This window comes from Hyla sarda, chromosome 8 (genome assembly GCF_029499605.1).
Source record: "Hyla sarda isolate aHylSar1 chromosome 8, aHylSar1.hap1, whole genome shotgun sequence".
NCBI classification, from domain to species: domain Eukaryota; kingdom Metazoa; phylum Chordata; class Amphibia; order Anura; family Hylidae; genus Hyla; species Hyla sarda.
The window spans coordinates 81,169,938-81,195,281 of NC_079196.1; the positions used below are offsets into that span (position 1 = coordinate 81,169,938).

A 25,344-nucleotide genomic window follows, 5' to 3' on the forward strand; every position below is an offset into this window, starting at 1 on the left:
GGGTTATCGGGTCACACGTGACCCGTATGACCAGAATCGCTGGTGTGAATAAATCGCATTTGCACGGGATGCCTGCTGATAGATATCAGCAGTCATCCCGGTTCCCGCTCAGCTGACAGCAGGGACCGAAATTTCCACAGGCGTACAGGTACGCCCTTGGTCCTCAAGTATCAGGATGTCAGGGAGTACCTGTACGCCCGTGGTCCCTAAGTGGTTAATGGGTAGAAAATATGCAGAAGCAAATATACAGCAAAATATGACACGTGTGACCCTACCCTTACTATGTATTCACAGTCCCAACTAGCACAGCTTAGCCTACAGGACACAGGAGCCCCTCTGTGCTTATCAAACATAACTGATAGCGGCAACTGGAGCGTAGTTCATTTATCCAAATTTCCTACATGCACATAGAATAAAATGAAATGTTGGGCTTAGAAATGGATAGCATCTAGGCCCACAATCATATTGCATAGTAAGAACGTGATAAGCTTATAATTTTATTTATCGCCACAATATGGTCATTTATTTTTTAGGGGATCATGCAACTTCTGGGTGGTGTTTTGGTGCATAAATATGTATTGTTTGACTATTTGTAACCCAATATTCTGAAGCGTCATTTTCGGTTATTCCCAATTACAGCAATTTGCACCACATTGCACACATCGCGGCCGCTCCTCCTGTTCCCTGAGCTAGGCCGCAATGTGCGAGTATACTGTGCATGCGTGTGGCGACTCGCACATCACAGTGTATCTGCTTGTAACGGTGTATTGCTGCTCCGAGCAGGCACATCTAAAGGCACCATGTAGCGGCCCTTCAGCGGTGGATCCGCAGCGTACCCCGCTCATACCTTTAGGGTGTTTAAATACTGATGTTTGTTGTGCTGTATGCTTACATCCTAAAAACAGGGAGTTCTTCACAGAAAACATTTTATATAAGTCTGTTCATTTTATACCAGTCTGCTGGTCTTGCATCTGTATCAGCTTGTTGGGGTAATTGGGTACCAGCTTATCAGCTGTATCAGCTTGTTGGGGTAATTGGGTACCAATGCCCAGAGGCGGCTCTCAAATTAGGGGTTTAGGGCCTAAGACCTCACAGGGGCCTCACAGCTGCCTAGCTCAACCACCTAACAACCTAAAGTGAGTTGCGATGCATACAATGTCGGGAGGGAAGGTAAGTGGAATTTTTTATTATTGGACCTATTGAGAAAACTACTTAGTGGTAGCATCTGCCTAGTTGGAGGGGAGGAAATTACCTAACTTTTGGGTGCTTATACCTAATAGCTATAGGATTTTATACATACCTACCAACTGGGGGCTTCTACCTTATAGAAGGGATTATATAACTACTGGGAACATCTACTTAAGGGAGGGAATTACATACCCACCACAACCCACTCCCCATACCCTTCACATTATTTGGGAAGCTATAGGTAGGGAAATGTTGAACATGGTATGGTGCAAATATTTATCTCTTGTATAGTGGTGTTATTAGTGATAACAGTATGATGGTTTTATTAAGTCACTGCAGTAGTAATGTGTGGTCCTCGTCTCAAGATATTATTGTATGTTTTCAAATCGCAACCCTTGAGAAAATTCTGCGTGTGCTTCTCATACATTCACTGGCGCGGGGGGAAATGAGGTGCCCTTGTGGTGGATACTTTGCCTTGCCCCCCGACAGCTGCCTACCCATGCTAATGCGCTGACATATTATAATGTTTACTCCTCGAAGAAGCGTGGCAAATCACTTTGGAATGTGAGGTGGAGGAACACCGAGGGTACCGGAGCTCAAGATCTTGGGTGGGCTTTCTGTGTTTATTATTGCACAGAAACCAGCACCGTGGACCAGCACTTTATCTATTACATCTTAACATGTAAAATGGTTCATAAACTTTTTAGGACCATTGGATGTTACACAGGTACTTTACTGTTCTCTTTTTAGGACTTAGGTTTATACATTAAAGAGGTACATTATATGTGTGTGTATATAGATAGATAGATAGATACAAGTGGCATATCAATTGAGCCTGCTTGTTGTCCATCCCCTGCCCCCCACGTTTATTTCAAGGTCTCATAGTTGCATAGTGTGGTCAGTATTCTTCATCAGTATTTGTACTTCAAAACCAAGAATATGTCCGAAAAATGGAAGAGATATAAATATTTCCATTATAGTTTATTTTTCACTCATTTTAGCTTGGAAATACTGATGAGAAATAACAAAACCTTATGCAGAGTGACTCTGCTGAAGATATGGATTAGCTATTCTCATTCAGTAGAACAGTCAGAAACCCCACCCGTTACAATATGACATGTATTGTCACATGATGTAGTTGATGCCATATGGTAAGGAACTCTTTAATACAGGCAAATATACCCAACACTTAATTACCATTTCAAAATGTGTTCTTTTGAGTAAAAAATGAACAATGTATTGGCTCATACATGTGACTGTATTATGATCATACAGTGTATTTGAAAAGTTTTTAGACCCTTTGGGAGTATTTATGAAAACTGGTGTAGTTGTTTTACTCCATTAGTTCATGTGGTCGAAACTGTTTACCGGCACCAAATGTATCACATGGTGTGGGTCATGTGATAAATCTGGTGCTGATCACATTTTTTACATCAGTACTCCACTTTGTATGGTGTTTTTGTGTTGACTTTTTGTTCGACTTTTTAACCCGTGTGACAAATATGTGACTTTAATTAAAGGGGTATTCCAGGAATTTAAAAAAACAGGCCTTTTTCCTTTTAAAGACAGCACCCTCCTTGTCTCCACTTTGGGTGTGGTATTACAACTGGGCTCCATTCACTTTAAAGGGGTACTCCACACCCCTAGACATCTTATCCCCTATCCAAAGGATAGGGGATAAGATGTCAGATCGCCGGGGTCCTGCTGCTGGGGACCCAAGGGATCTTGGCTGCTGCACCCACCTGTACGGCTTCCACCTCACATCGGCAACGCTGGAGGCTTCGGATCCCGACCACAATGGCGGACGAGCGTGAAGTCACGACTCCGCCCCGTGTGACATCATGCCCCGCCCCCTCAATGCAAGTCAATGGGAGGTCTGCCATGCCCCCTCCCATAGGCTTGCATTGAGGGGGCATGGCGTGACATCACATGGGGCGGAGTCGTGACGTCACGCTCGTCCGCCATTGTAGTCGGGATCCGAATCCTCCAGCGTTGCCGATGTGAGGTGGAAGCCGTACAGGTGGGTGCAGCAGCTGAGATCCCGGGGGTCCCCAGCAGCGGGACCCCGGCGATTTGACATCTTATCCCCTATCCTTTGGATAGGGGGATAAGATGTCTAGGGGTGCGGAGTACCCCTTTAATGGAACTAAGCTGCAGAACCACACTCAAACTGGGGACAAACAGGGAGAGGTATTTGAAAGAAAAAAGGCCTGTTTTTTTTATTCCTGGAAAACCCCTTTAATGCTGTCCACAGTTAGTTTGTATGCTGTTTTTTATTTGGTGGTGATTTGAATCCTGTTAGGTGAAAAAACGTTTCTTTTTTTTTTTTTTTTTAAGTCGCAGTTTCATAAATTCCTGACCAGCGCAAAAACACAACTCAAAACAAGTCTACCACAGCAAAACACAGGAATGCATGTATATGAAAAGTCGCATTAAATGTTGCAAAAAACAAACTACACCAAAATATTGCAACAAATTTACCCAGGAAAACAAGGGTAAAGGCTTCATAAATTAACTGTGCTAAAATAAAAGGAAAATCATGTTTTTTTCCATCAATTTGCACTCATTACCATATATGACAAAGTGATAACAAAATAGAAATGAAAATTTTTGCTATTTAAAAAAAAAAGGAAAAACTAAAAATTCTCATTAACATAAGTATTTGCTATGACACTTTCTGGGTTATTTTTTTTTTCTCTTGATTATCTTTGATCAAAGTCACATGTGGTGACTTTAGGTTATTGAACATGAATTAGACTGAAAAGTTCCCAAATCCAGGTGTGCAAACCTTGTGTCATCCTACCCAAAAAGACTAGAGGCTAAAATAGCTGACAAAGGTTCTTTAAGTAAGTACTGAGTATGGGATCTGAATGCAAAATTTTAGTTCTTTCTTTTTAATAAATTATCAAAAATGTCTTACATTCTTCTTTCCCGTTATTATGGGATATTGAGTGCCGCAACATAATAAAATGTAAAAAAAAAAAGTGAAAGAGTCTAAAGACTTCCCGATTGCATTGTATATTTGGTGTCAAAAATGGAACCTTAGGACAGAATGTGATTCTGTTATTGGCACTTAATATATGATGGTGCAGAATTATGGTCATGTACGTGAAAAGTGAGAGAGAACAATCATTTTTTTAAAAGATTGTTAGAAATAACCAAACACAGGATTTAACACCTCGTCTTTCTTTATTCAGTCTTTTCATTATCTCCCTTCATTATAAAAATAAAACAGACAAGAATAATTCCATTTCAAATTTTATAGCAAATAATTTCTTTTCCCCAAAGTAAAAATCACAAATAAAAATAGATCCAACCAAACTAAATGTATATCTTTGCATAGACTGCAATGGCTGCAGTTACCATATTTATATCCCAAGTGGTAAAACCTAAAGCTTTTTCAATCCCTATGGTGCCAATAGGGCCTAAAGAGTACTGCTCTGCAATATTTTATAAGCCCACACTGACGGAGAAAGTAGTAACACCCGTCACTTTCCGATTGACATACTGTCCTGGGATTACGGTGGCAGAAAGTTGCCATTGCCCTGTTATAAAGTGTCTTCTTTTAGAGACAATACTTGTTGTATTGACAATATGGACTCACAGTTCATTTAAAAAAGGCACTTGGTTTGAAAGAAAAATATATGGCAGAAAATGGGGTGCATTCTACTGGATAGTGGAGAGATTAGAAGGGAGGCTTGTGGAAGAAGCAGGTGTTATATAGAGGGGTTGGATATCTTTGGGTTAGGCTCTACTGCTGGGGCTCTGACATTAAAAACAAAAACCTGAAAAACAACTGCTGACTGACGGAAGACCAAAGTACCAGATAACCCTTTCAGTGCTTCAGAGACTGACACAGCTCCTCATGACATTATGGAGAAGACGTGACACTAAAGCACTGAAAGGGTTAATGTTCCCAGTAAAGTCTACTCCAAGTCCACAGATGAATTAGCACCATTTTGATAAGATTTGTGAGCCTCCCTCACCCTATGGGAGGGCTAGCTGGTAAGAGGCATAGGGTGAGAAGAGGGGCAGTGCATCCTGGGCCATCTCCTCTGGACAGGTAAGAATCCAGGACCTTTATGTTCCGATTGCTGTGACCACACTGGGATTTAGAGGTGCTGTAAAGGAATGAAAATAGAAAATGGAGTGAATTTATCTGATGACAAATGCAGATTACATACAGAGATTTTTTTTCATAGTGTTATATAGTTGACAAGGTTGAGACAAGAAGAAAATACTAGACAGATCATCAAGGTCAACCTATAACTCTACAGTGCTGCGCAATAGTCATTTCTCATAAAAGTAAGAAACTATTGGAGGTACACTTACAGGGGTGCGTGGATTGCAACTTATTTATCATTACTCTTTTTACTAAGCTTTTCATAATCATGGACACTAAGCTCCCACTTTACATTAGTCATATCTCTTGCCTATGTATGAAGAACATTTAAAGGATCCAGAAGTGTATTCTACATTATTAAAGCCTTAGCTGGCCCATTTCCACCACCATGTATTAACTCTAACACCTAATACAATAAAAGCATGACTATGAGTTCTGAATCCAAAAGGAAGCATAGACCAAATTGTTTCATACAAAATTTTCCTATGGTTTTCTGCAGAAAACTCTGTGTAGTACAATAACAATAGTCCCTTCCATCACTAACTCACTACATGCTAACTTTCTAAATCTACATTAGCAAATAGTGAGTGAAGATCGAAGATAGTATGACTGCAAGATCAGACTAGTCTGTGTCAGAGTGTGTCTGTAACCTTAGAAATGGATTGGCCTGCCTTTAAACTGTAGACCCAAAGTATAAAAGTAGTTGCAAAGATATACAGGCCTTTTAATTATAGGTGATATATAGACTAACTGCTTTGTATATTATACATTGGGATTTATGTCTAATGTTAACACTGCCCATAATACTTTAGGTTCAAGAGCAAAGTTATAAAGGGTTCAGAGGTAACTGGTGTACATAGTAGGTAAGGGTCTTTATTTCAATTTTTGCATAGGGGTCCAGGAGCTTCAACTTCACCTCTACTTAGATTGTATGAGTGAATACATTTGTAAGAATGAATAGGAATGAAACTGAACCTATGTCTTATGCAGCAGTCTTTACTATCATATGACATTTTTCAAAGAAAAATCGGAAATCAGGGAGTAGAGATGAGCGAAGTTACAGTGATTCGATTCGTCATGAACCTCGCGGCTCGGCGTTTGCTGACTTTAGCCTGAATAAATTAGTTCAGCTTTCAGGTGTTCCGGTGGGCTGGAGACTCTTTTCCTATATTCACCGTTTCCAGCCCACCGGAACACCTTAAAGCTGAACTAATTTATGCAGGCTAAAGTCAGCAAACGCCAAGCCGAGAAGTTTGTGACGAATCGAATTACTGTTACTTCGCTCATCTCTATCAGAGAGGTTTAGGAATAATCTAAAATATCCAAAATGTAACTGCATTTTAGTAAATATCAGATTTATCATATTAGAGTCCATGGCTGTGTAAAAAGTTATCTAGTCTTGTGGACCACTACTCACCTAAAATACAAATCTTTTCACAATCTTTCTGTGTGTTAAACCTGTTCTCATTTCCTCCGCAACCACCATACCAGAAACGTGCACAGCTCTTTGTTTCTGGGTCATAGTACCACTTTAGTAAAAACTCCCGGCAGGTTCCCTCTTCTTTCGGTAGTTTACACACCTCGGGTCCCACTAGGAAAAAGACATTTTACTTTAATATAAGAAGACATTTTAGAGTAAGTAAAAATACAAAAGTAGTGACAAAACGATAACGGAAGAACATGAAGTAAACAAGTAAAGTCTAACAGTAAACTAAAAACTTTAAGGGTAATTTTCATTTTAAACAAACTTCTAACATGCCATAGCTTAAAGTCCAAATGCTTTCTTCAAATCTGGAAACCATTTTCTCTAGTCTCAGAGCTGAACCGAAAGGTACTAAGTAGAAACAAATGGGTACAGCACTCAGCTGAGCTCTTCTGCCCATTTGTTCTAGTGATTGGTAGGAGTCTTAGCACCCTGACCATCTCCAATATAAACTCTGTCAGAAGTTTTTTTTAATTAATACATTATAACAGGTTTTATTTTATTTTTGCGAAACTATTTGACCAACAGTGAAATAGCAGGAAGGCGACAGCTCTGAACTTGTATAATGGATATACTGGTATACTGTAGCTCAGTTCCCATTCACAAAAAAACTTAGCTGCATTAACTTATTTTGACCACTACACAAAGTATGGAGCCATCTGCTTCCTGTTCTGTTTCACTGTGTAACAGCTGATTGGTGGGAATGCAGGGTTTCAGCACCCTATGATGACCTATGATGATATTGATGACCTATGTTGAGGATAGGTCATCAATAAAAAAAAATCAGAAAACCCCTTTCAAATTTCAAACTAACACTATGCTAAAAAGCCATTCCAAAAATAAATAGTAAATGTTCTACAGAGCACGCTTGAATCAAATATTAAACAATGAGAATTGAGAATGCTTGAGTTTTCTAGTAGATTACTAACTACTTTTATACACTTGCACTCTTGGTACAAATTTTGAAATCTACAATTTTAGTCACTTTTTAATCAAATGCAAGAGTTATTGTAGACCTCATGATAGGACAACATGTGCTGGCTTCACATAAAAAGTATCACGCCTTACAAATTGATTCCATAAAACAAAACAAAAAAAAAACTAAAGTTTCTCACGCAGTAGTTAAGATGTCTAGATAATACAATACATGTTCTTTGGATCTGTTCCAGTAGATGTCAAGACCCACCTGGCAATTTATCAAATTTATATAAAAAGCATATGTTTGTAGATTAAACTGACACTACGTCATTTTCTTTCTTTTTTTTCCCTGCCTTCCGTTCAGTGATTGGTTGTTATTTTTAGTTTTTTGTTTTTTTTCCACATAACCCTTACTAAAAGAGAAATCTTTCCAATGGCCACAAAGGGGAAAACCCACCCACTCCCCCAGGGAATTCTGGGTAAACACGAACAAACTGCTAAGCGGCTATCTCCATCAGTTTAATGTTAATGCGTATAATGCGACACAGATGTGCAGTTACCCATAATTCTTTAGGACTTCAATAGAGCTCTTAAATAAGAATAAAACTGCATCCAAAAATAGTTTTACTGTGGAATTCTGGGTAAAGCTACATATGGCCTTGAGCTTAACATGACAGAATTTTATAGCTGTAGGCTTATGTATGCCTAATAACAGCTTTTAGATGTAATGCAGACCAAAGAACAGGCCTTTTATAGGGTGCGGGAGCACATTGGTTGGTTTATTTCTCATTCTTATTCAGTAGAAGTAATGATAATATGGTGATGCATGAATGATTATATGTTGAAAAGTAAGATGCTTTGGAAAAAGAAAATGTATTTACTGTATACTTCATCTATTATTATTTATTTAGCTACATATATTTTTATTCATAGATGCCTAATGATTAATGGAAATATGAGGAAAATATTATATGGCATTTCATGGTATTTATTTCAATGTACAGTATATGTCATGACACATATGCTGAATGGTATCTCATGTCAATATCTCTATCATTTGGTTTTTAAAAACCTTTCCAATTGTGCGGTAGAGCTTCATGTTAAGATGTTTGATCCAACTCTACATTGGACAAGGGCATTTCTACACTGACCATTTGGTTACATTTTCCAGCTCTAGTATCTTAAAAGGAACCGGTCATCACTTTCATTCTGCCTAAACCACAAGTGGCTGATAGATCTCTCCCTGCTTTGGTATAGGGAAAGATATATAAATCAAGGCCGGCGAAGTGAGCAAAAGCCACTGGGCACTGCCCCAATGACTCTCGTTTCTGGCGGCATGAATGCGATGACAGGTTCCCTTTAATAACACTGTATATCAGTAGATGTGCAGAGCACAATATTTTTGAATCTCAAAAACTATTATTACAGGATAATATAAGGCAAAATGTGACAAGGAAAAAGTATAATATATCTGTCTATCTTTTGTCCTTGTTTCATCCCACATCTTATTGAAATGTCTAAGGAACACCCATCCAATAGACACCAAAACTTTGGTCTTCAAGTGGCGACTGTATGGAAACTACCTACGTATCGGTATATATTTGAAAGAAACTGCTGACAGACATCGACCATATTACTGAAATTTTGAACAATCCATGTACTAAAATGAATTGCTATGTTGTCTCATATCACATTTAAAAGGTTTCTATGATGTCTTTTGTGTGGCCTATACATTGTATTCATATTAAGTCAAACTTTATTTGTGGATTATATATAGAATCAACTAAACAGGAGGAATCCTTGAGCAGACATCAGTACCAATGATATATTCAATCCAAGTACAGTATTCCTTAGAACATGGGTGACATATCTAATTGAAGGTTCTGCTCTGTATCTCCAAATAAGCTGCTTTTTGCTACATCATGTCTTCAACATATGTGTCTTATAATAAATCATAAAGTTGGGCTAATATACAGCATACATGTCTTCAGTTATACTTTGTATTGCAGTGTTTTGTGGTTTGAGTATTATCAGTTTTCTTACTTTTTCATATACATTGGACTGAAAGTTCGTGATCTTCAACTTAACCAATTGATGTCTATAGCATTAGGTATCACCAGTAACTGTAAGTTTCATTAGCTATGAATAGCCAACACAATAAAACAAGTATGATTTATTATTTTGTCGCTAATATAGTTCTAGTATTTCATTATTATTGGGGATTACTCCCATATGGCCATTTCATCCATCATAAGGCATATTTTATATAACATACTGATTAATATTTACTGACTAATTATTCTATGAATCCGCCTAAAATGTAAAACTATGTGAAAGTGAACACATCTCCATTTGCTAGAAGCAATTGTCCTGTCCTACTTTTTCTCTAGAGAAGACCCAGACAGCACAGAAGGGGGAGGAGTAACATAGTATACATGAAAGTTTGATCTTTATGTGAAAATATAAATCATTATCATTTTATATAGTAAGGACCTCCTTTGGTCAGGTAATTTGTTTTAAGTAACATCCTTTTTAATCTATAAGGGAGCCTGTCACATTGAACATGCAGTTTAATCTGCAGGGATCAGGTTATAGAGCATGAGGAGCTGAACAGGTTGATAAATAGTTTTGGATAAGTTCCAGGATAACTTGTCATTTATTCATGTAAATCTCTGCTCATTCTGGTCTTAGTCCTACTCAGTGATTGACATCTATCTGTGCGTGAGTGTGTATATAAAGAAAGCTGTCAATCACTGAGTAGGACCGTCCCCATGACTACTTAGCCCACAGTGAGCAGAGAGATACATGAATAAATGACAAGTTATCTTGGAACTTTCATAAGAACTACAGTATATATCTATTGTTGGGCGCGAATATTCGCATTTCAAATTTTTATCACAAATGTCGCAAATTCGCGAATATTGCAAATATATTTGCTATATATTCGAAATTAGGAATATTCACTTTTTTCCGCATATGCGCATATTCGCATATTCCTTCTTTTCACTTGTGGACCAATTAGAATGATGCAAATACACTTGTCAGAGGTTATCAACAACATCCCTAGCAACCAATAGTAAAGTTGCCCACCCCTCACTGTTTTCTTCCTCGAATATGCGAATATAACGAATACGCAAAATTCCCAATTATAGGCCGAATATTCGTCTATATATTTGCAAAATATGGCGAATTCGAATATGGCCAATGCTGCTCATCACTATATATATCAACCTGCTCAGCTTCTTCCGCTCTCTAACAGGATACCCACAGATTAAACTGCATTTTCAATGTGACAAGTTCCCTTTGAAGACTATGGGGGAGATTTCTCAAAACCTGTGCAGAGGAAAACTTGCTTAGTTGCCCATAGCAACCAATCAGATTGCTTCTTTCATTTTTCACAGGCCTTCATAAAAATGAAAGCAGCAAGTTGATTGGTTGCTATGGGCAACTGAGCAAGTTTTCCTCTGCACAGATTTTGATAAATCGCCCCCTATAACCTTTACAAACTAAGGTAAATTTTTAAGGACTTTTTTTTTTAGATAAAAGGTGAAATTCTTATAGCCCGATATCCCAAAAAGTAAATTGCGTTCTGCTCACACTATAGGAATTTCTTTTTCTCTATTCATAATTGTTTTGTTTTTTTTATTAACAGACAGACAGGACAGGACAAATGCCAACATGGGGAAATACCAAAGCTTAAGTGTTGGATCAATTTCCATGCTGGCGAAAATAATACTAGTTAGAATGGATCCCAGTTATGGGGCTTATCAATAACTGCAATAACTTTAACTATCCCCCATAACAAACTCATTCAAATAAAATAAAAGTTCCTAACAGACAATTTAACTGTATAACTTCGACTTCTCAATGGGGAAATGTAAACCGTTCTTTGGGGTATTTTACAATCTACATCCCCAGATTTTCTTGGCCTTACTGTACTGTTGGCTACATTACTGCCCCCTCGCTCATCCATTGCTCATTGTGTCCCAAGCATTGTACACTCACATGTGCTTCAGTTTATTTCTTTTATTAAATTTGCATCTGTTTGGGACCAAGTAACATCTGAGAACTGAAAACAGATCCATGAATCATCGTAATGAAATATTTCAGAAACAAGCTGCAGACTCACATATGTGTACTATATTATGTTTGTTGAAACTTTTTCCATGACTTGGGAATACGTTTCTGGGAGAGAAGCGGATCTGAAGAAAAACGCCTCCACTAATCCTTTCTATATGAAGGATTGTATTGTTAACTGTGTCATAGCCTTCCATAAGTAGTCAAAAATGGCCTAAACCATTATAAAATAAAGGCACAACTGATTTATTTAAATACAAATCCTGGTCTCTATTCCAATACAATGCAATTATAAAAAAAAAAAAAAGACAAACAAGCCCTGCTTTATAACCTCGGGGTCTACCCTTTGAGGAATAGGAATATTTCACAGCTGAAAGTGTTTGCCCAGTGGATTAATAAAGTGATAGTTGTACATTTCAAGACTCAGATGTAGTTTTCTTGACTTCAGATATTAATTTTTAAACCTATCCTGGACCCTTCCTTCTTGTTTTGTTTGTTTTTGGAATGGCTCTTTTCCGCACTTAAGTGGGCTGTTTGGAATTAGAAAATAACGTTAGATTTCTTTCAATTCCAGAACGACTACCACTCTTTTCAATGAGCTATGTCTGGTATTACAAGTAATCTCTATTTAAGTTAGCACTGTAGGACTAAAGGCCATATACATTAAAAATGTCTCTTTTTTTGGTGAGACCGGCCAACCACCTAATGTATATGGGGCCTCCTGACTCTTCCTCAGCAAGTGAAGTGATGGAGACTAGGATTCAATATGTTTATTTTCACTATCTTAATCCTTTTGTTCTTGGGGAGATAAGACACCACTAAATAAGTCTGCCACTCCATTAAGAACACATGAATGAACAGCTAAGGCTACGTTCACACTGCCGGCTGTCTCTGACAGTGTGAAGACAGTTATTTTAGGATCGAGAAAAGCCAGAGAAAAAATTGTGCTTGCACCCTCTTTTTCTCTGGTTTTTATCTCCAAAAATAATGGCTACTATTGAATACAATGGGGTCCATCGGGACCCGTTATTTGCCGGTATGCTCTGGCAAAATGCAAAAAAATATATAAAAAGAGGGAGTTTGATGGCCGAATTTGTTGGAGAAAACCGGCAGTGTGAAAGGGGCCTAAGCCGAATGTTCACATGCTTGGGGGAATTGGAAAGCTATCTTATTTGTATGGCTGCTTTAAATAAGCGCTACCACAAAAATCATATTCTTGTTGCCCATTAGCCACCTCTATAGTGTGCAATCTAATAATTAGTTTCTTAAGTGGTGCCTTTATTATTGGCTCTGTACCAGTGCTGACCTTGATCACGTGACCAGCATTCTTACTAATTCACTCAACTGAGTTCATTGACTTGCCTCTTATTGGGGAGAATAAAGTGACTTTTGCTGTGAACATAACTCACTGCAAGTTTTAGTGAGTCTGTTGGTTGATCAAGGTCAGGACCACAATGGAGCTGATAACTGGGTCTTAAGGGCATTGGTAAAAGAGAAATTACCATGTTACACTGTACACCACACAGATGGCTAAGAGGCCACAATTTTGATGGGGTATATCTTTAAGTTGTAATAGCAGGCAAAGCCCACATAAAAATGTGGTGTTTTTCTTAGGAAAGTAGCCTAGTCGTTTATCTAATCCTGAATCCATTTTTGTTCAGATTTCATCCAAACCCCCTCTTCATTCTTTTAAACTCAAAATAAAGCACAGATTTATCTGAGCTGCACCAATAAAGCTGATTTTTGTGGTCTTCTTAACGTATGCAAAACACACGTATGCATCTTCATAGGATTTAGCTTGAGGTTTAAAGTGGTAACTGACTGATGCCTTTCTTCAAAACAAAATCCATAAACATTGTATCTTTAATTCATAAGAGTCCTCTTTTGAAAAAGTTGAGATCTTTCTGGATGAATCCTTCTGCGTCTGAACATTGGCCTCCTGCCTGGACGCCGGCTGAAATTACCTGCAAGTACTTTGGATTCCAGCGTTGGAAGTTGCATAGTTTTCTCAATTTCTAAAAAAAACACAAATAGATGAAAAATCTATTGAGTCCCAAGTAGTAAAATATAAAATGTGAAAAGGTGAAATAGTAATAAGAGTTCCAGATAACTGATGGCTTTGCTGAAGAAGAATTGTTTATAAGATGTTGTAGATCTTGAAAGTAATCTGCAGCTACTCAAAAGTAAAAAATACAAATGAAATGCAAAACAAAAAATCCGCAAAATAACTTGTTATATTTCATGTGCAACCTAGGAAATGATAAAAATGATGGTTTGTTAGTGGTCTACAATATGAGGTGAGACCTTTGTAATAATTATGGATAAAAATAAGATGACTTTCACCACAATATGTATAAATGAATTCATGTGCATAGTGTATCTATAAGCAGTCAATGAAGCTATAAAATCCTTGTTGTGTGTCACCGGATATATTTATTCCTAAAAGAAGAAAATTCCTCCTTAACTATGACATATATTACAACATTGCACAATAAAATTGGAGAAATAGGAAGGTACGCCCAGAGGAAAAAGAGTTTCCATACCATCAGAAGGGGATACTTTACTGTAAGTGCATTGAGACTTATGGAACCCTCTGCCAGACAAAGTGGTCAGGGAGAACGCAATAAAAGAGTTCAAAAGGGGCCTGGATACATTTCTGGTAAATATTATTACAGGTTATAGTCAATAGATTCTGGACAAAGGTTGTTGATCCAGGGATTTATTTTGATTGGCAGGTTTACCCTAAAATGAGAAAATTGGCTTCTACCTTATGGAGTTTTCTCCTTTCCCTGGATTAAAGAGGTACTCCGCTGCTAGACATCTTATCCCCTATCCAAAGGATAAGGGATAAGATGTCTGATCATGGGGGTCTTGCTGCTGGGGCCCCGCGATCTCCCGCAGCACCTGGTATTCAGAACGGTCGGAGCCAGAAGCCGTGATCATAACGTCATGGTCACGCTCCCTCCATTCATGCCTATGGGAGGGGGCATGTCGGTCGACACGCCCCCTCCCACCGTTCTGAATGAAATGTACAACTTTAACACTGCATGGCAATAGGATGAACTGAATGAATCTTTGTCTTTTTTTCGCTATGCAAACAATGTTACTAGTTTAGGCCTCATGAATCTTCTTGGTTGCCTTATCACCATATAAAACTAAGCAATAATACAGTTGTGTTCATGAATCCTAAGCTCAAATATTTGGAGACGTAAAATTTTCACTGTTTTTTTGTGGAAAGTCATTAGATTCGAACCCCTAAATGCAAGTGTTATTTTTTTTTATTTACATTTTCTTATTTGTTTATAAAACAAGAACATTAAAACACTGAAATTAGCGTATTACCAATTGGAAGTTGTCTCCCTTCTTGGAAAGTTCAGATAGATCACATCTAGAAGTTTAATGGTTTGCAAATTTGTGCAACTACTAATTATAAGAACAATTGTTGGTATGTAAAATAGAAATTAAGGGGTTCTTTAGGATAAACCATCTACAAATGTTTAGAAGAAGTGGTCCACCTTCTACATTGACATGCACTGCAGCCACCACGCCCCCTCCCATAGACTTGCATTGCGGGGGCGTGGCGTGGAGCAGTGCACGTGGTGTAGAGCAGATGCTACAATACTATACTTAAAGGGGTACTCCACTGCCCCACGCCCCCTCCCATAGACTTGCATTGAGGGGGTGTGGTGTGGCCTCACGACAAATGTTCCTAACTCTGGGGCAGTGGAGTACCCCTTTATTGGTATGTCCATTTTAAGCAGAATATAGGAGTTAACTGGTTCTGATAATAATAGTTAAGAATTATGTCCTTCCCTTATTTTCTATGGATAAATTATCTAAGCTATTGTGACCTATTGGGTCTGGAATTATCCTCCTGTTAACAAAAATGTTTGATGGTTATGGTGAATATTGATCGTGCTTTAATGTTTCAGAACACAAAACAATATAGAATAATACATTGACTGCTTCCCTGCAATTGTCTGTGACCACTGTGAAACATGAAGCCTGTGGGGTAAAGAAGTTCTTGAAATTTGGTTGTTAATGTTAAAGAAGAAGAAGCAGTATGTGTCCCATGTCTGATACTTACTTGTCTTATCACACCTATTGATGCATTCAGCTTCAGTGTCAAATCTATTGTCATTGCCACCGCACCCACCATACCAAACCTTGATGCAAATCTTGTTTGTCTTGTCAAAAAACCACTTAACCTCATTCTCCTTGCACTGGGTGCCCATATCGAGATCTAGCTCACATGGATCTGTTAAAGTGGAATTTTAGAAAGTGTGCAGAAAGTTACAAGTTGAACAAGTAGAAACTGGGCATGCCTGTAGAGTGTATTAAAGGGTAATCTGCATACATGACTTCTTCTAGAGGTAACCCAGTAATTAGAAAATGAGTATAGTAGGAGAAGTATAGTGTTAAACTGTTCCGATGTTTGCTAAGACTGATATGTGATGTAAACTCAAACCAACCAGATACTGCGTGCTGACTGAATAAAAGCAAGAGAGGAGTCCAAGACAGATGGGTGAAGTACAACAGCTATTAGGGATACAACATTTATTATGAATGAAAGGTTAGACATTAGGGATTAACAATCTTCTTGCCTCCTATTTGTGTATTTTAGCCTATAAGAAAAAGGTCAAATAATCACCAAATAACTGCGAAACCATTAAAATAAGAGTTACAAACATACATAGCTGCAAAAAGCCAGAATTGTCCCACAATAGGTGTTTATCACCTACTCTCGGTTATAAATAGGTTATAAATATCTGATCATTGGGAACCCCATTATTGATATCCCCACTATTAATTAAAATGGGAGTTTCAAACCCAATAGGATTCTCCTTACTGCACAAGCATAGTGTGAAAGAGTTTTAATGAAGAGTAGTCATTGAACATGTCCCATGCTATATGATTCAATGTCCAGGGGGCTAATGAAAAAGCTGGGTACAGTCATTGGCTGTCTCCCTCAGCCCCACAGACATCGAATGGAATTGCAGGATGCATGCATTGTCAACTGCAATTCTGTTCAAACCTTCATAATGTGGTTGTGCAATGGGGGATTAGGACGTTTATCACTAATCCTGTGTGATAAGTGATAAGTGGTCACTGTAAGACAACCTCTTTAAGTGCAATAAAGCCTTTTCAAAAGACTATACGGGAGGTTTTGAAAAACCTATGTAGAAAAGTTGATCAGTTGCCCATTTAAACCAATCAGATTGGATCTTTTATTTATTTTATTTTTTTAAATGAAAGAAGCAATCTGATTGGTTGCTATGGGCAACTGGTCAACTTTTCCTCTGCACATGTTTTAACAAATCTCTACTTACATCTTTAAAAAGAAAACCTCTTGATCTAGACCACAGTTGTTGTGACATCTTATCTTTGGCTACAAAGTTGCAGGATATTTAAGGTCAACCAATGTGCAAGAAATTCAGGTGAGTCAAGTGCTATAAATGAAAAAAACCATTGGCCCTGATTTACTATTGTTAACCCAACTTGTTTTGTCGGGTTCTGCACCAGAATCTGGTGCATTGCGCCAGAATTTTTGTCTGCGCCAGAATATACGCCAAAAATTGCATCAGAATTGAAAAAAAAAAAAACAGACCAACTCTCCATTTTACTGAGAAAATTCGAAGAAGGGGCATGACCTATCTATTGTACATGGTGGCACCAAAATAGTTGGGATGAAGTATGAAATACCCACAATATAAAATATCTCCTATTTAAACCAAATATTCAGTAACAGTTGCTCCAGTTCTATCTGAAGTTGGCTTAAAAAATGTGCATACATCTGACCACCCTTCTAAAGTTGACATTTGTAGTTGATCTACACGTTAAGTGACTTAACACATATTTTGCTTAAGCAATCTGAAAGATCCTGAATGAGCCTGTATTATAGTTCACAGCTGCAGTCACAGTTTTGAAAGCTTCAAAGCTATTGTTTTCTAGTACTCCTTGCTGGTTTGCTTTGGTGAATTTTGTTCTGGGAAGTGCAGACTTCACACCAGTCAGTGTTCAGTAGTCTCATGTACAAACTAAAGGTGCCTATACACCTTAGATTAAATTTGAGAAAAGTAAATCTAATTTAAACCCACAAAAAATAGCTTGTCGGGTAAAATTTTAAGGGTTGTCCGGTGGAATTTTTTTTATTTATTAGCCGGCTCCCCAAAGTTATGCAGATTTGTAAATTACTTCTATTATTACTTCTGCTGTATACTAGAGGAAGTTGAGCTGTTGTTATCTGCCTGACCACAGTGCTCTCTGCTGACACCTCTGTCCATGTTACGAACTGTCCAGAGCAGGAGAGGTTTGCTATGGGGATTTGCTCCTGCTCTGGACAGTTCCTGACATGGACAGAGGTGTCAGCAGAGAGCACTGTGGTCAGACTGAAAATAACTACTCAACTTCCTCTGCATTATACAGCAGCTGATACGTACTGGAAGTAATTTACAAATGTGTTTAACTTTCTGGCACCAGTTGATTTCACCAGAGTACCCTCTTTAATAATGAATGGTTGTTTTTGCAAACCAATGACAGACTCTTATCAACTGCAAAGAAGTTGATTATGTTGGAAATTTTCACACAACAGTTGGATGAAATATTGTTTATTCAAAACAAATCTTTCGCTCATAAATGATCTTTCTGCAAAGAACATTCCCAGAAAGATAGTTTGTCTTGGATCTTGTATAGCCAGTTTGATCGACTTTAACAGTAAATATGGGCTACAATGTGTATGGCTGTGTCTGCAAAATGATAATTTATAAGGCGATCATTTGTTCAATGGTAGTTCAACCATCAACCTACTTTTATGTAATGTGTATGGCCGCCTTAAGGCCGGGTTCACACTATGGAATTCCGCTTAGGAATTTTGGTAGGAAATTCCGGTGCAGCAGAATTCCTTTTCTGGCAATGGGATTCTGCTGCACAGTGCACACTACGGAATTTTAGCAGCGGGTTTATCCATTTTTTAGGCGGAATCTGCTCTGTAGAAATTTCCATCTATGGTAACGGCAATGTCCGTGTTGTTCTTATGCCGACTGATTCTGTACGGTGCTTTGTAAGTGTGAACCCAGCCTAACTGTCATACTTCTCTATAGGGACATTGAAATAAAATGTATGTTTATACATGTAAAGCAATGTATCTAGGTCATAGTGACTTTATGGTTGTGTATTAAATATATGGAACACCTGGATAAAAAGGAAGAGTATACAAATAAACTAAGCAACAGCATTTAAGGGTGTATTCGGTGACAAATAAAAGCTAAGTTTATAATAAAGGAGTGTCTTTTTTTTAACCAATGTAACTATATAATACATGATGTAACAACTTAAAATAACATTCAAGCCAATTGTGTGTGTAATAGCACAAGTATGTATATGTCTGGGTATACTATTTTTTTTTCTGCGTCTTTATCACTCACCTATTTCAGGAGTATCTAGGGGTTCTGTGTGCACTATCTTTTCAGGATTCTCCACAACCTCTGGCAGGGGCTGAGATTTACCTGTAATGAAGAATTGTGTGTGTTAATGTGTATGTAAAAAACGATGTATTTGCTTTCTATAGTTGCACTCTGTTCTGGTGTACCAGGACACCAGTATTTACAATGCGCAGTTATACACATTGAGTCAAAAATTGGTAACAATGCTGAGTTGTACTTTATATTGCATATGACAGCAGTTTCTTTACAGTAGATATGAAAATTGAAGGCCATGCAGTGGTGTGAATGTAGACATAGAATTAGGCTATAAAATTACCAATTATTCAAATAGGACATTTCTGGAATACTCAAACAGTCCGACAATAAAATGTTCCTAGACAGAGATTTCCTGCAATATTACTATTGTTTGAATGGAAACTACAAATCCTCTCCAAGTGAGTCATTCCCTCTAAGTCTATTTTCCAAATTTTGTTTTACTATCGATTTTACAGTCTCTACTACACTTTAGCCATTTTGTCTTTAAAACTGTCCCATAAATGGCAAGATTTAGGAACACAAAATGTCATACTTACTAGTAGTAAATGTTGCTTGGTAAGTTATCAGGCCAAGGTTCTTGTGCTGCCCTGTAATAGTGATTTGATACACATGTCCACTCATAAGGCCTCCAATGAGCCTGTCAGTGCCAGTGACGTTCTGCTTCAGGACTAGAGTGTTGTCATCCACAGAGGTGATACTCAGCTCATAGACTGGAGGCTGCTGGGGGTCAGCACTGGTCCAGCTCAGATGCACACTGCTCTCGGTTACATCAGATACCAATAGCTCAGGGAGGGCAGTCATTTGTGTAGTCACTGCACGATCTTTAAGAAAGAACACCTTCTGTTAAACTCATTTGTTAGCAATATAATGTTTTCGTGCTAAATAAAAATCTGTATAGAGGCTTAATATATAGTCCAAGTTATTCCAATGCAGTCTCCAACTTCTGCCAAGATTCATACAGACATTAGAAAAAAAATGTGTCCTATATGATTATGTACTAGTATAAAGCAGTGATCCCATAGCTTTCATAAAGGTCATACATTGTATGACTGCTAAGTCACTTCTTTATTAAAAGGGAACCTATCATCACTTTCATGCTGCCTGATCAAAGAGTTATTGGGACGGTCCCTGTTGGTTTTTTCCCACCTCTCCAGCCTTAATAGTAAAATCTATTCTTGTTTCGGAATAGTGAGAGATCTATCAATTAAGGCTGGTGAGGCAGGGAGATGCCAGAGGGGACAATGAAAGTAATGACAGGTTCCCTTATACCATTTGACACACTAAGAATGTTGTGCTTGAGTTCATTGATTTCAACAATGATATCATTCTAAAAGTGATATGGCTGTAGAATAGTTGCTCATCAGTACAGGTTGCAGTTCCAGTAGGAGATAGTAATATAAACAGCTTTGTCAGCTGCTGACTAAAGCTAGCCCAAGTTGCCTGCCCATTAATCTGTCACTACCTCCTTTAAAGGGAACCTATGACCTGTATTATGCAGTCCAAACTACAGACAGCAGTCCAAACTAGGTGTAGGTATCAGGGCCCAGATCAATATAATTTACTCTAAAACACTTGAGTGTTTTAGAGAAATCAAAGTTTAAAAAACCCAGTGGGACCGGGCTAAATAGGCAGTCCCCACAGCTGCTTTCTGCCCACCACCTGTATATAGGGAGAGATGTTTTATTGGGGGCCGGCAGGGAGGAAAGAAGCCACCTCAATGACTACTTACCCATGTCCCAGGCTTTTTTTTTCTTTTTACCTATGTAAGATTATTGATCTTACTGGTATACTTTTGTGTTCAACTCTGCTGTCTTGATTTCAAAGCCCCTTTCCTGGTCCAAGAAGCTCCACACCCTTGTTCATTCTGACACAGGCATAGAGCTACTCTTACCCCGTTATTCAGTCGGTGAGGACAAATTTTATGCACCCTAACAGTAACATTAGACATAAGACATGAGATATTGTTATTAGATTAAGGGGTTTTCTGGCCAAAAACTATTGATGGCCTAACCACAAGATAAGTCATGAACAGCTAATTGGCACAGCCATGGTACTGGAAATAAACAATGTATGGAAGCTGAAAGCCTCAACTCCATACATTGGTTGCAGTAGTAGATCTGGGTTTCTGCTGAAATGTACAGAGCTGAAGCTTCCCCCTCCTACATACTGTTTATTCCTACTGTGGCTGTGCCGGGGGTCGGTACACTGCCAATCAACTATTATGGGGAGATTTATTAAAAAGTTGTCCAGAGGAAAAGTTGCTGAGTTGCCCACAGCAACCAATAAGATTGCTTCTTTAATTTTTCACAGGCCTTTTCAAAAATGAAAGAAGAAATCTGATTGGTTGCTATGGGCAACTCAGCAACATTTCCTCTGGAAAAGTTTTGATAAATCTCCCCCTTAATCTTTTGGATAGGCCATTAATAGTTTTTGGCCAAAAAATCCCTTTAATGTCTGTATGTAGAAAACATAAATGAATGTTTACTACTATACAGCTTAAAAAAGAAGGGAGGGAGGAAACAAGCATGCATATAACAGGGATTGTTTCACGTGAAATAGAGATTAAAAAAAAGATAGTGTTCCACTTAGAATCCAAGGTAAGTGTTGAGCAGTTACCTGTAGGTGTCTCAGTGCTTGCACGTACTGTTACGACATCAGGCTTTCTACTGGTTAACATCTCATCGGGTGCTACTGTATTCTGTGTCCTGTAATTCATTAAGATGAATAAATCATATAGAATTATAGTCAGGTGTAAAAAATATATATATCAGAAGGCTGTTCACATTTCTGTTTATCTACACTTGTGCTCTTCTAAAAAAAAGTTTGACCTCATTCATTTAATGCATTGGTTATTTGCTTTTCTTTGCCTGTACCCAAGCCTGTTAGCAAGCTCAGTCATTAACTTATGCCAAGTGACGGCCAATAGGTTATTTGCCATTAAACCATAGAAGACCTGCAACTATAGTTCCACATCTACTAAATCTAATCCTGTTGACATTAAAACAAACATCTCAACAGTGCAAGACAGTGTGAGAAAATGTCCAGTTATTTTCCTGAAAACTGCATGACTATAGCTGGCCATATATTATAGATAGCTACCAGCTATATCTCTGGATCTCCACATACACTTGCACCCTCGGTCGAGCATGCATGTACTCTGAATGGTTTAGGAGGACAACAGTAGTGAAGCTGGGATACCTTTCATCAAAAGCCCACCAAAAGTAACGTGACAGGTGCCACACACCCTTTTTTTTAACATTGCCTCACTAGGCCACACTCCCTTCCCACTACTAGGCAACGCCCCTTTCCCTGCATAGCGTCGCCCCCCTTTCTCTCACATTCATTGACGTAATCTCCTAAATGGATGTGAATGTTTATAGTGTGGGGCCTCCCTCATCCTGAGTAATATGTACCCCCTTCTCTGCATAGCTTTGCCCTCCCCCCTTTCTCCCACATTCACTGACATAGTCTCCTAAATGGATGTAAATGTTTATAGTATTGGGGCCCCAGTGTAATATGTGGACCTTTCCAGCAACAGACTAAAATGCTTCTATGTCAGCTGTTCTCGCTTCTGTCATTTTTCACAGTATACAATGAATTCTTGATGCTATACTACGCGCCTTGTGCTGTAATTAAAAAACCTCTGGTTTGCATATCTTACCATACATTTTACAATATGCCCCATTCCTAAAACTAGATAAAATGTTAAAGGATGTAAACATTGCATTTAAACTATACAGCCCTACACACCTAACTGAAAAAAGATTTGCGGCACATTGCATCTCTTGATTTCTATAATATGTTTAGCTATATAAATAATTATTCTATGAAATGTGCTTGAATATAGGATTAGTTCTATTAATAAAGCTTTATAAACCCATCAGACATAACATTAATACCACAGCTTAATATTGTGTCCCATCATCTATAACACCAATACCACCCTCTAATATTGTGTCCCAGCAGCCAAAACATTAATACCACTGCCTAATATATTTAATCAGCCATAACATTAATACCACCGCCTAATATGTTTCATCAGACAGAACATAATTACATTTTCTATTATTGTGTCCCATGAGCTATAATATTAATAAAACTGCCTAAAATTGTGTCCCAGCAGCTATAATATTAATACCACTGCCTAATATTGTGTCTCTAGGTTGAACTCGACGGCCTCTTGTCTTTTTTCAACCTAACAAACTGTTACTATGTTTCCCTTTGGAGCATTCTGGGTTTTGTTTTTCTTTCTTTGTAAAGCATGATATTCTCAAAGTTCACAACTTACAGTTACAGTTATTTTACACCGCTCTATAAGCACTTTAGGTACTGTATACATGACAAAGATTCAGAACAATATTACCCCCAATAATATACTTCACAACCAGGTATTGTTCCAAATGTAAGGAAAAAAATATATCCAACTAAAAGAAAATACTATATTGATGATGTTATATAATTGTTATACATAAATAATGCCATTTATTAGGCTTTTGATTCAAAGTATTTACATGAACAGGTACCATTCATTTAATATAAATCCTGATTTTATACAATAAAAGGGTTGCTAGAGAATGCAAGTAAGTAACATAGACAAAATAAATCTGAGGCAAGGATCTCATCTCTAAGAATTATACAAGCTCACATTCTATAATGAAGTCACTACTTAATGTGGTTGTTCTGCTGGAGCCCCAAAACTGTTACCATTTGGGGTTGTTTTTAAAGCGCCCACAACTAAATGTGACCTGATTGTTATTTTAAAGTTTTCAATTGAACCCTGAATAGCTGGTTGTGTTTGCAAATCATTCAACAACAAATAATGGAAAAGCTGAATAAATATATACATATTAAATATTAATAATAAGGGAAAGTTATACATTTTCATGTGATAAGAAACAGATTTGTGTTGGTTATTTCAGGAATAGAATAGATCCACTATTGTAAACTTTTACACTCCCTGAGGCCAGCCTTTGTGAGAATACAAAAGAATTTTGCAGTGTTTAGAGTCAATTCAGTGCTACAGTGTAAATGACTAGAAGGAAATTCCTTCACGTCTCTGAAGGTGTATGGCAGGTCCTGTGATGTTCGTTCATGTGAGAATGATTGGCAAAACCTGAAATACTTTTACTCTAGTATTTACTATGTGTTCATACATGTCCTATTAATATTACTGGAAGCAGAAAGAGAGAAAACACAGAGATGGCGTCCAATGGTGAAGATCGTAGGTGATAGGTAATTTTTAGGAGAAGTGGAAAGATGCTCACCTTTGTGTGTTGTGCGGACAGGCACAACACTCATTTGATATAAGCATGTCGGGAGGCAGCCGGCCGTCGGTCCCACTTTGCAAGCGGTCAGGAACAGGTTAACAGATGGGGAATCTGGGTTGCCTGGCAGGGCTAACCAGATGTCCGATGAAAATCTGACTTGTGGCTGGATAGGCGCATGCCCGAGGATGGACACAGAGCCGAAATGGATTTTTAAGGCTTTATTTCTGGTGCAGAGGAACGCGTTTTGAGGGGGTACCGCCTCTTCGTCAGGTTCAATTGAACCTGACGAAGAGGGGTGCCTCCTCGAAACGCATTGTTCTGCACCAGAAATAAAGCCTGAAAAATCTATTTCGGCTCTGTGTCCATCCTCGGCCGTGCGCCTATCCAGCCACAAGTCGGATTTTCGTCAGACATCTGGTTAGCCCTGCCAGGCAACCCAGATTCCACATCTGTTAACCAATTAATATTACTGTCACTGACAATGATTAATGCCATTATTTATCATATGCTATAAATACATAACATCATTATTATTTTTATTATATTATTTTCTTTAAGTTTATATGTTACTAAATCTTCTATGATTGGACAGATTTCTTTTACTTACAATAGGCACAGTGCCCATTTGCCCATGATATTACTTGGTTAGCACAATATTGTCATGAATCTTTGTTATGTATATAGTACTTGAAACACTTATGGAGTGGGTGCATAATAAATGTAACTATAAATTGTGCACTTTGAAAGTATTTACCTTTGGGAATCTCCAAACATCATAAATTGGAAATGTGTTGCAAGACTTTGTCTCTG

The 25,344-nt window shown here is 38.0% G+C and overlaps 1 protein-coding gene across 1 annotated transcript in view; it reads right to left on the bottom strand.

The window, feature by feature from the left end:
* Positions 1 to 4,369: 4,369 nt before the first annotated feature.
* COL6A3 (collagen type VI alpha 3 chain) overlaps positions 4,370 to 25,344 on the bottom strand; it is a 128,695-nt gene continuing 107,720 nt past the window's right edge. Inside the window, exons 41-47 of the mRNA XM_056533400.1 lie at positions 21,884 to 21,972; positions 19,804 to 20,088; positions 19,214 to 19,294; positions 15,877 to 16,047; positions 13,754 to 13,804; positions 6,729 to 6,902; positions 4,370 to 5,309 (exon numbers count right to left, since the gene is read on the bottom strand). Of these exons, the coding sequence (XP_056389375.1) occupies positions 5,269 to 5,309; positions 6,729 to 6,902; positions 13,754 to 13,804; positions 15,877 to 16,047; positions 19,214 to 19,294; positions 19,804 to 20,088; positions 21,884 to 21,972 (892 nt within the window). The 3' untranslated portion in view covers positions 4,370 to 5,268. The remainder of the gene's footprint in view (positions 5,310 to 6,728; positions 6,903 to 13,753; positions 13,805 to 15,876; positions 16,048 to 19,213; positions 19,295 to 19,803; positions 20,089 to 21,883; positions 21,973 to 25,344) is intronic.